The 12,175-nt window shown below is 43.8% G+C and overlaps 1 protein-coding gene across 11 annotated transcripts in view; it reads left to right on the top strand.

Annotated features, from left to right (window-relative positions):
* The window catches only part of TTC7B (tetratricopeptide repeat domain 7B), a 226,892-nt gene that overhangs the window by 48,980 nt on the left and 165,737 nt on the right, over window positions 1-12,175 (top strand). For all 11 annotated transcript variants that reach the window (XR_004620268.1, XM_034642624.1, XM_034642623.1 and 8 more), the window contains exon 4: window positions 7,501-7,622. Coding sequence is in view for 10 of the 11 variants with exons in the window: in XM_034642624.1 (XP_034498515.1) it covers window positions 7,501-7,622 (122 nt within the window). In the remaining variant the exon portion in view is untranslated. The remainder of the gene's footprint in view (window positions 1-7,500; window positions 7,623-12,175) is intronic.

Below are 12,175 nucleotides of genomic sequence, written 5' to 3'. Positions count from 1 at the left end.
GCTGTCATGCTTCCTTCACTGGGTGTGTGCTTTTGCCAAAGTAGGATACACTTGCTAAAGATGCTTGTTGGCAGTCCTCTTGTGAAGAAGTGTTTATCCGCAGAACAAGTGGTGGCTTCGACACTGCCAAACAATGCTCTTCCCAGGCCCATGTGTTAGAGGCTCTTTGCGAAGAAGGGATGAAATCCAAGACGCTTAGACTTAAGGGTAAACCCTGAGCTAAGCTATTCTTTCTGCCTCCCCACTTGTGTCTTTCCCATTCTTCCCATTTATAACCTAAAGCCTCATCCTGGCAGCTCTGACCTCTTGTCTTTTGGAGTTTGTTCTGCAAGAAAAGGCAGACTGATGGGACAAAGAGGAAGGAGCTGGACTGCAGAGTTAGGTGGGCCAGAGTTTCAGCACTAACTCTAACACTTGCTAGCCATGCAGTTTCGGCAACTCACCTAGTAGAACAAAGCTTCACTTCCTCCTTCAGTGAAGAGAGGATAGTAGTGTGTATCTCAGTGGCTTTTTGTGGGTGAATAAATGAGAGAGCCTAGGTGCCTAGTAGTGCCTAGTGCATAGTAGGTTACTTTCTTACTGCCTTTTTTCTGCATTTCTGATTGGTCTTGCAAATTCATTCATTTACTCATTCATTACATGTTTCATTCATTTATTATGTATATTGAATACTTATCCTGCACCAAACACTGCAGTAGATATTGAACATTATTAGTAAATGAAATAGACGTGGCCCTGACTTTGTGGACGTTTCAGCACCACAGAGGGAGACAGCCAGTAATCAAATTAGAAAAAATACTTATAAATGCAATGAAGGAATAGAATGGGCTACTGTGAGAGGGAATAATAGAGGCAGGCCTATGAGATGTTAGGTGTTCAGAGAAGGCCCTTCCAACAAGGCGACAATCAAGTTGATACCTGAAGGATGAGAAAGATCACAAGGGTAACATGACCCAGATTGTGTTACAGAAAGTTATTCAGACTGCTTGTGAAAAGGCGGAAGGAAGAAAAGGAGCAAGAGAGGACATGGAGACTCCGTTTAGGAGACTGTTGTGGAAATCTCACGGGAAGTGATGGTAGCTTCCATGAGGGTAATGGTTGTAGAAATGGATAGATACAGACATAGCTGAGAAATAATTAGGAGGGACATGGTAATAGATTAGAGAGTGTCAGGGTGTCAAGCCTCACCCCCCCAACCCCCCGCCCAGTGTCTGATTTGGGCAGCTGGGTGGATGACGTTATTTATTAAGATGAGATAATAGAGAATTATGTTTTGGGGTAAACCTGGGCTTCAAGGAACTTTAATCATGCTCAGAGTTTTCCTGGGGGTGGAAGTTAGGTAGTTCTCGTCCCAGGAAGGCATTCTAGGAGCTAGGAGGAGATGCCCAGAAAGGGCCTCTTGAGGATGAGCCTCATCCCTGAGCTCTGGGTATATAGACCCTTCCTAAGACTGAGGCTAGACCAGGAATATCCAGGAATTTCCCCCTCCCACCAACAGCCATGTAACAAACATAGCACCAAATAATGAGTAATGGCAGAACACTGCTAGAAAAGGGGCATGAAATTGGAGAGAAATCCCCTCTGTAGCCCAAGCATACAGGGACTGCTGAAAATAGGATGAAACAGAAGCACAGAAAAACCCTCTGGCTTCCCAGGCCCCACAGTAAGCACAAGTTAGTACCCACTGCTTGAGGAATTTGAAGTCTGTGGTACATTGGGGGTAATTATAGAAAAACAAAGCCCAGCCCAACTTCAACTACTGATTAGATTGACTCAGTCCCCTACATTTGTTGCCTTATAGATGAAAAGGGTGCCCATTTTTAAGTACAAATATTATTTACCTCAGTCTCTTTCTCTACACACAACCTTCAACACTGAATTTAAAAATATGAGGTATACACAAATGCACACCCCAAACTATTGTGAAGAGCAATAAACAAAACCAAACCCAGAAGTGACCCAGGTGTTGGCGCCATCAGATAGGAGCTTAAAAATATCAATGAATAATATGTTAAAGGATAGTGTGGAAAACGTATACAACATACATAAAGAGATGGGAATTTCAGCAGAGAGATGGAAACTATAAAAATGTAAAATTGAAATGCTAGAAATAATAAAACATGATATAAGAGTTGAAGAGATTTTTTTTTTTTAAGATTTTATTTTGGGGGCACCTGGGTGACTCAGTCAGTTAAGCATCCGATTCCTGGTTTTGGCTTAGGTCATGATTTCATGGGTCATGGGATTGATCCCCATGTTGGGCTCTGCGCTCAGCAGGGAGTCTGCCTGAAAATTCTCTTCTCCTGCCCCTTCCCCTACTCGCATGTGTGCACTCTCTCTCTCTCTCAACTAACTAAATAAATCTTTGAAGTAAAAGGTTTTATTTTTAAGTAATCTCTGCCCTGCAACATGGGAGTCAAACTTATAACCCTGAGATCAAGAGTCACATGCTCCCCAGGTGCCCAGAGATGAATAAGTTTTTTAATGTCTTATTAGAATACTGGATACAGCTAAGAAAAAATTTTTCAGGTGAAGATAGGTTAATAGAGATGACTCAAATAGAAACACAAAAAGAAAAAAAAAAGAGTAGAAAAAAACCAAAACAGAGCATCCAAGAAATACAGAAAAAATATGTATTTGGTGTCCCAAAAGGAAAGGAGAGAGAAACTGAAATGGAAGAAATATTTGAAGAGAAAAATGGCTGAGGATTTTTCAAAATTCTGAAACACAACGAACCACATATCCAAGAATCTCAGAGGACCACAAGCAGGATAAACAGAAACATGCATTTAGACATATTGTAGTTAAACTACTGAAAATCAAAGACAGACTCTTGAAGGAAGCCAGAAAAAAAGAAATTTTAGATACAGAAGAATAAAGCTAATAGTTACAGCAGATTTGTCATTAGAAACTCTGCAACTTAGAAGACATCAGAGAGATGCCCTTAAAGTACTGGATGAAAAATTTCAAAACACTTTTGAAGAAAGAAGACAAAGACTTTGTTTTTTATAGGACAAACAATTGAAAGAATGCATTACTAACATCTGCATAACAAGAAACGTTAAAGAAGTTCAAGCAGAAGAAAATACAGATCCATACAATGAAATGAAGATCATCATAAGTGGTGACAATGAGCATACATATAAAAGACTTTTTCTTATTTTTAATTTTTAAAAAATATAACTGACCACCTAAGTCAACAATAGTAACAATATATTGCAGGATATATAACATAGAAGATGTGTGACAACCATAGCACAAAAGATCAGGGAAGAAATGTAAGTATACTGTTATAAAGTGTTATACTATATGTGAATTGGTGTAATATTGTTTGAACATAGACTGTGATAAGCTAAAGAGCTATATTGTATACCACTGGGTAGCTGAGAGAGCAGGGGAGGAAGGGGCCGTGGGTGGATGGGCAGATAGACAAACATAATTAACTGGTCATTAGTGGAAAAGAAATGGAATCATCAATCCAAAAAAGCAGAATGAGAGGGAAAAAAAGAAACAAAGAACAGATGGGAATGTAAAAAAACAACAAGCAAGATGGTTCCAGTCATGTCAATAGTTACATTAAATGTAAATGGTCTGAACAATTAAAAGGGAGAGATTTTCAGATTGGATGAAAATGCAAGGTCTAATATACGCTCTCTATAAGAAAACCATTTAAAATTGATATATAGGTAGACAAAAAGTGAAATTATATACCATGTAAACAATAATCAAAACAAAGCTAGGGTGACTATTACATCAGAGAGTAGAATTTAGAACAAAGAGATAGATCTTTACAGAAGATAAAGGGAGATGTTACATAAGAAAGGAGTCAATGAATTAATAAGACGTTGTAATTCTAAAAGTGTACGTAGCTAAATAGTAGCGCTTCTAAATGTCTAAAACAAAATACATAGAAGAATTTATAACATTAAATGTAATATTAGAAAGGAAAAAAAATTCAAATCAGTGGGCTAAATTTTCTAATTCAAGAAACTAGAAAAAGAACAAATTAAAGCCAAAGCAAGCAAAAGGAAGGAAATAGTAAAGATCAGAACAAAAATCAATGAAATAGAAGAGATAAACAGAGAAAATCAGTGAAACTAAAAATAGATTCTTTGAAAAGATCCATAATATTTGTAGACTATTAACAAGATTGAACAAGAGAGAAGACACAAATTACCAACACCCAAGAGGAGGAGAGAGTACTATAGATTCATAAACATTAAAAGGCTGCAAGAGAAGGGGTACCTAGCTGGCTCAGTCAGTGGAGCATGTGACTCTTGATCTCGGGGTTGTGAGTTCGAGCCCCATGTTGGGTGTAGAGATTCCTTAAAAAATAAAATCTTTAAAAAAAAGTGATAAGGGAAAATTATGACCAACTTTATGCCAATAAATGTGATCACTTAAAAAAAATGACAGATTCCCTGAAAGACATAAGCTACTGAAGTTCACTGAAGACGAAAGAGTAACCCAAGTGCTCCTGTGTGTATTAAAGAAATTAAATTTGTAGTTAAAAACCTTCCTACAAAGAAAACTACAGGTCAAGTTGACTTTATTGGTGAATCCTACCAAACATTAAAGGAAGAAATGACAGCAATACTATAAAAACTTTCTGAATACAGAAGAGGAGGAAAACATTCCCTCACTCATTTTATGAGACTGATATCTCTTATGAATATAGATGCAGATATTGTCAACAAAATACCAGCAAACTGAATCCAACAACATATAGAAAGGATTATACACCATGACTGAGCAAGATTCATTTCAGGAATGCAAGTTGACTTAACATGTGAAAATCAACTAATGTAATATATCAGTAGAACAAAAGATAAAATCCACATGGTAATGATAGTTTGAGTAGATGTAGAGAAAGCATTTGACAAAATCCAACACCCTTTTGTGATAGGAATAGAAGTTTGCGTCTTCAACCTGATAGAAGGACCTATGAACAACCCACATCTAATAACATATGTAATGGTGAAAGACTGGATTTTCCCCCCTAAGATCAGGAGCAAGACAAGGATGTCTGCTCTTACTACTTCGATTCAGTATTGTAGTAGAGCCAGTGCAATCAGGCAAGATAAAGAAATAAGGCTTCTAGGTTGAAGAGGGAGAAGTAAGACTCTCTCTCTTTGCAGGTGACATGATTGTGTATACAGAAGATCCTAAGGAATTCACGCATACAGACCCTATTTTAACTAGTAAATGATTTCAGCAAGGTTATAGAATACAAGGTCAATGTAAAAAGTGTGCTTTTATTGCTCTACAGTAACAATCTGAAAATGAAATTAAGAAAACAGTTGTATTTATAATAGCATCAAAAGATGAAAATACATGGGAATAGTAAAAAGAAGTGCAAACCTTATACCCTGAAAACAATAAATCACTGTTGAAAGAAATTACAGAAAACCTAAATAAATGGGATCCACTTTTATGGATCAAACTACTTGATTTGTTAAGATATATCTGTATCTATAGCTGTACTCTCTCCATGCACGTGCATGCGCGCACACATGCATGCATACATACATATAATAAATATAAGATCTATTTTTTTTTAAAGATTTTATTTATTTATTTGACAGAGATAGAGACAGCCAGCGAGAGAGGGTACACAAGCAGGGGGAGTGGGAGAGGAAGAAGCAGGCTCATAGCGGAGGAGCCTGACATGGGGCTCGATCCCATAACGCGGGGATCATGCCCTGAGCCGAAGGCAGACGCTCAACCGCTGTGCCACCCAGGCGCCCCTAAGATCTATTTTTAACTTTAGGACAAGTGCCCAGACCTTTAATGACTATGCGTAAAAAACCCACATTTTTCTGAAGTTGAGTGACTACTTTGGTTACATTTTAGTTTCTCCTGTTAAATTTAATTAAAATTAAATGTAATGGTTTACATTTAAAACTGGCATACATAACCCAATCTCAGTTTTTGGAAAATGATTTTTATCTTTCTTTCCTTGATACGTATGTATAGAGATACCTGGATTATTGTTCAATAAATGTTAACTGTTTGTGTGTGGTGGAATTTTGAGATGATTTTTAATTTTCTTTCTGTGCTGTACCGAATTGTTTTTGCTTTGAAGTAAACACAGCATTTTTAAAAATTAAAAGCTATTCTTGAAAGCAGATGAAGGCTAAGTTTTTAAAGTTTGAGTGTTGGGCCTCCAAGTGGAGATGTCAAGGAAGTCGTTGAATATATGAGGCTAGTGTTCAGAGGGAAAGTCTGCAGTAGAGAGGGTAGCTTTGGGAGCTGGCAGCATAGAGACGATTTCTGAGGCTCAGAGGAATGGGTGAGATCATCTTGAGAGAGACTTACAAAAGACCGTGCTCTTCTTGTGTGCAGCACTTGGAGGATGCGTTGGGGAGGAGGCAGAGCCAACAATGACTGTTCGCAGCGGGAGGGAGGAACACCTGCCTCTTAGCACTCGCAGAGCCAAGTGCTAAGTCGGGAAGGAGCCAGGCAGTTTTGATAAGATGCTGGGATGTAGTTCAAATGCAAGGGTTGCCCACCTGGATTTCATCCCACAACCTTTGTTCATTGTGCACTTTCTTTGCTGTTTCCTGAAGCTCGAAAGTTAGAGAACCAGCAATTGCTTCCACTCCATACGGAGAATAATTCTGAGACCTCTAGAATGTTTGGGCCTTGGCTTACAGCTGGGTCTTTGAAGGGCTGCTGACTTTCAGCAGATGTGGACAGCATGTTTGGAGAACACTTGCAGGGGGTTTAAATGGGCCATAGGTAGCTTCTGTTTGATAAATGCTTTATTTGACTTGCCAGTTTAAAGCGGGGAGCCTCTGTAACAGTAGGTATGTGGTTACGCTTCCCTGTAACCCACTCAACTGGAAGGTCTTTCTCCTGACTAGTTGGCAGTCTTTCTGTGGGGCTAAAAATTTAGACCTTTAAAATCTCATTATCTGATGACAAAAGATCAAGTTTTGGGAGAGAGAGAGCTTAGGTTGTTTTCCTCCACACTCCCCTTGAGAGTGCATAGGCCATGGCTTTGAAGCCTAGAGAGTTCACCCACCCTGGGGAATTTTGGGGCCAGTGCCAATCATGGCGCTTCTCAGCTCAGCTTTCTTTGGAGATCATCAAGCTTCTGTGGGCCGGGAGCTGCCTGTCCGTGACCTCTGCTGTTGGTGGGTGATGACTGTTCCTGCCTGTTGGTGGGACCTGTCTCTGTCTCACTCAGACTCTCTGTCAACATCCTGGCACCCAGCAGAGCCCCTCCGCCTCAGTGCCTCCCCTGGCCCCGGGCACCCCTCAGCACCCTTCAGTCCTCAGCCCTCCATGCCGGGAGAGCCACGCACGCCCCGTCTCAGAGCTGTCGTTCTCTCTGCTTTCCTAATCTTTGCGCTCACTTCTGCACCAGTCCCTACGCACCGACGCTGGCGTGAGGAACGTCATTTGTCAGGTCGTGCAGCGCGTTCAGAATTGCAGTTTGAAGGGACTAGGCTTGGATGTGGATCTGATTAGTTTTCCGATTTTCTCCCCTTCCAGGTAATACTTACCAATATTCAAAACAGAAGCCCTAAGCCTGGCCCTGCTCCCCACGATCAAGAACTAGGTTTTTTCCTAGAAACAGGACTTCAGAGAGCCCATGTCCTCTATTTCAAAAATGGGTAAGCCTTCTTCATTTTTTAACTCAGGTTCCTAACGAAGGACAATAGAAAGCCTCACCGTGCTGTCTGTGGTTTAGCTATTGTATCAAAGCAATTTTGAAAACGAACTTCGATTGGAAGAGTTTTTTAAAAATCATGAATGTAGGCTCTTTTGATTCTTCTGCCCTGGCTATCTCCCTTTGCCGTGAGGCTTGAAGGTGGGAGAAGGGAGGAAGGAGGGCTCCTTTGTGAGTAGGAGTCACAGGTTCGAAGCCCCAGCCCCACGGGTGGGTCTGCTGGGAGCGAGCTTTATGCCGCCCTCCTCCGCGGCGGTGGTTCTGCCACACAGACCAGCCCCTTCTGTTGGGGAACGAGTCAGTGACTTGGAAATCCCAGCGCACAGGCTCACCTCCTGAACGGCTTCTCAGTTCAGAGAATTGGGTCTGCCAAATCGCCAGTGGTTTTTAAGAAAGTGAGTGTGGCTCTGATGTCACACGGGCACATTTTCCGCTTGAGCTGCCTTTGAAAAGGGTTTAGGAAAGTTTACTAATGTGAACATGAGGGATAGCTCTCTGATACATTTGATGTTTGTTTTCCTTTCTGTGCTGCTCTTATGAGAAATGTGATGATTCTGTTCCAAATCTCTTCAGCTGTCCCTTGTTTTGACCTTGTGCTGCAGGATAGATGTGCATGAAGACCCACAGTAGGTATCCGGCTTCTCTGTAGCTCCTCGTAGGCCTGTTCCCCTTCCTCTAGGAATAGTCTAGTAGCGCTTGGAACCACAGAGGGGACACGAGTCCCAACCTTTGGATAAATGAACAGTGGAGCTGCTCCCTCTTCATTTTCAAGAGCTTCAAACCTTGGGGCATAGCTCATGGAAGTGGCATTTCTGCTCCGTGGTCTCAGAGCCACATGCAAACATTTCTTATTTGTTGCTGGTAAATGCTTGTTTTCCAAATCCCATTAAATTATTGGTGGACAGGCCCTGCTTGGCTCCAAAGGCCATTGGTTCAGATCGGCATGGTGTGTGAAAGGCCACGATACCACCCCAAGGTTTGGACTGGCTTGAGGCCTTGGTGGCCGAGAAGATGCTCTCGAGCATGATCTCATCTGACACTGATTGAGATCATTTGAGCAATAGTGCATGTCCCCTGGGCTGAATTTTTAGTTCTATTTCCTATGATGTTATAAATAGAGGGAGAAGGGAGTGAACATGGGATATTTTTTTGAGTGATTTGTTTCTTCTCCCTTTTAACATTAAATGGTGGTCATCACAGAGGAACCCCAACCTTGCTGTCTCTCCCTCTGACCTGTGAGTGTATGTGGTTGACTCCCACACGCAAGCCCAGAGGCAGGAATGCATTCCCTTGGGGCTCTCAGGGGTGCCAAATCAATACCTTCTATTGAAAATGCTTTGTGTAAGATTGGTAAAGGTGGGCTGGATAATTTATTTTCACCTCAGGCCTACTCATTGAAGAGGAAGAAGCTAGTACCCTTGGGCTCTGACCTCCTGCCCTGAAATGTTGGCTGCCCACTGGAATCCAACTGAAAAATAATAATGATGAGAGGTTTGCACTAGATGATGGATTACATGCCAGGAATTGTTCACCGGCTCATTTCTCTTTTTATTTTACCCAAGTTCAAGGAGATTCCCATTGACGTAGCCAAACTGAAGAGACTGCTTAACTTTGAAGCCTTTTCTCCTCCTTTCTTGTCCTCTCGCTCTTTTCTTTGGGCTCCAAAGTCCAGTGATAGGATTGGCCAACTTTTCTAGAGGATCCTTGCCAGCTGCAATGTCCTTTGCAGCAGTAATGAGAGATTACTTTGAGGTAGATGGAGGCAAAGGCCAGTTTGGGGACCACAGACTATGGATGAAAGGAGAGAAAGCAGCAGGAGTTTTTGGGCATGTCTAGTGCTGCCAGGCCGCCTGACTTAGAGCAGTGGCTTTCTCAGGGCCCAAGAGCCATGCCTGGGTCATTGTCAATGGACATTCATGGCCAGGATCTCTGTGGGGTAGGTGGGGACACCTGGAGGTAGCTGCCCTCCCCAAGCACCAGTGGCTCCCACATCCCATCTTCTGATGTGTTTGCTCCTTTTTGTTTTTCCTGTACTTAATTTTAAAATTATTTTAATTTTTATTTACTTTTTAGAAGGGGGAGAGAGAGAGAGCACACGTGCCGGGGAGGGGCAGAAGAAGAGGGAGAGAGAGAATCTTTTTTTTTTTTTATTTTTTTTATTCGACAGAGATAGAGACAGCCAGCGAGAGAGGGAACACAAGCAGGGGGAGTGGGAGAGGAAGAAGCAGGCTCATAGCGGAGGAGCCTGATGTGGGGCTCGATCCCATAACGCCGGGATCACGCCCGGAGCCGAAGGCAGACGCCCAACCGCTATGCCACCCAGGCGCCCCGGGAGAGAGAGAATCTTAAGCAGACTCCATGCCCAGCGTGGAACCCAACATAGGGCTCCATCTCACAACCCGTAGATCACGACCTGAGCCAAAACCAAGAGTCGGACACTTAACTGACTGAGCCACCCAGGTGCCCCTTTGCACTTTAAAAATATGTATCTGGAAGGATATCATGGATGGGGTTTGACTGATTTGCAAGGATTAAGGAAATGGGCAGTAGAAGAGCTTTGCAATAGGAGATGGGAATTGATAAAGCCCATCTCTTTCTTTAGAAATGTACTTCGGTATCTTCAGCTTTGTAGTTGTCGTCCCTGAGGACTTAATGAGTTTTAGTAATTAATCTTATTCTTTTCTAATTCTCCCACCTTTCCCAAGAGTACGTGAACAGACTAGTGAACTTGGGGCTCTTTCAGAAAGAACCCGAGTCCCAGACCAAGGCTCCTACTTCACCGGCCTTGATCCTCACAGCGTTGGCTCTTCCCCGGGCACTGCCGCCCCACAAGGTTGACACTATAAGTAGTGTTGTCCCCGTGTGCCCACGTGACCTGGCTGCCGGGTTCTGCCGTCTGTCCTTCCAGGACTGCTCCACTCGGGAAAGTCTTTCTGTGCCTGCAGAGGCTGGGTCCAACCCTCCAACAGTGAGTGGTCTGTCGTCATCCTGCCTCCCTGGGAGGCGGTGCTGGACGCAAGGACAAGACGTTGCCGGGGATTGTTCCCAGCCTCTGCTGTTGACTGGGGTTTTCTCCTCCCACTTTTCCTCCCGTCTCATCCAGAACCTGCTGCAGATCCTCTGTTTCCTCCTTTCTCCTCCTCCCTTTTTCCTCTTCCCCAGCACTCTCCCCTCCCCCTGTAGCCTGTCTCCTCCTGGAGGGACAGAATACTGGGTGCCGTCTGAGCCCGGCACAGCCACATCTGTTTCGTGTCTAGTTCTCCTGTCCCTCTGGGTGGCAGCAGCAAGCCTGTGAAGGATGAAAAAAACCCTCTTGCTCAGCTCTGCAGAGGGTGAAGCGAAAGCACTTTGAACTCAGAGGGCCAGGACGCACCCTCCAGGGCTTCCTAGAGCAGCCTTGCCGAGGCAGGCACTCAGAGGAGGGGCAGCAGGGCTGTCGGAGCCAGAGGATTTGGATTTGGAACCAGTCCTTCTCCTTACTGGGTCTCGGTTTCTTTATCTGTAAAATGGGTCTAGCCCCCCCATGTCACAGAGCTGAGGTGAGGCACGAGTAAGGCAATGAGTGTGGAAGCGCTTCATAAAGCGTCAGGCAAGCAGCAGGTGCCAAGCTGGCATTTCCAGTGATGCGGATGCCGGGCCCACTTTCCAGCAGGACGTGGGGCCAGATGAAGGTCAGCCTCCAGTGGAAGTGGAAGTTTGCAAAGCAGGCATCACTCATTTGATTACTGAGCCAGATGCAACACATTTTTCAGGGAAGGGCATTCATTTATGACTGCTGGTTTAGGCGAGCTCGGCTCAAGATGTGTATCGGTTGGTGGGCTAGCTCTAATGATCAATGGCCTTGTCGGTGCACCAGAGAAGGAAGGTGGGGTGACTGATCTCAACGTGGTAGCAATGGGTAGCCCCTGGGAACCTCAGCTAGAGGCCCAGAGATGGCCTCAGCCTGGGGGGCGGGGCCCTCAACCTTATTGTTGTTTTAGATTTTTTAAATTTTATTTTTAAGTTGTCTCTGCACCCAACGTGGGGCTTGAACTCACAACCCCAAGATCAAGAATCACACGCTCCACTGACTGAGCCCGCCGGGAGCCCTCCTCCCCTCAGCCTTCTAAGGAGAAGAGAAATGATACTCCTCACTTGAGTCCTTGTGGCCTGAGTTTCCAGGAAACTGAGGTTTGGGGTACCTGTTATTGACTGCATGCTGTTTCAGGAGTATTTGACCATCTCTTATCAACAGCAAAGGACATTTCAATTAACTTTGCTTCTTGTCAGCCCTGTCAGAAACACTGGCTGAGCAAAATGGATGGCAGTGGGTGTTTTCCTTGGCTCCGAATTGGTTTTAATTCAGGGAGGGTAGGGATACATTAAAACAAGAAGGCAAATGGCCCAGCGACCCCTGGGAGGTGTGCCCGTGGGTTGTACTCTTTGCTGGGGTGCATCACGGGGTTTGCCTGGGAGACCCTGACTCGGAGAAGGTGGGAAGTCAGGCGGTGCGGTCAG

Source organism: Ailuropoda melanoleuca, chromosome 14, assembly GCF_002007445.2.
Source record: "Ailuropoda melanoleuca isolate Jingjing chromosome 14, ASM200744v2, whole genome shotgun sequence".
Taxonomy (NCBI): domain Eukaryota; kingdom Metazoa; phylum Chordata; class Mammalia; order Carnivora; family Ursidae; genus Ailuropoda; species Ailuropoda melanoleuca.
Note: the sequence above shows the minus strand (reverse complement) of the source record. Positions and strands in the feature narration are given on the sequence as shown.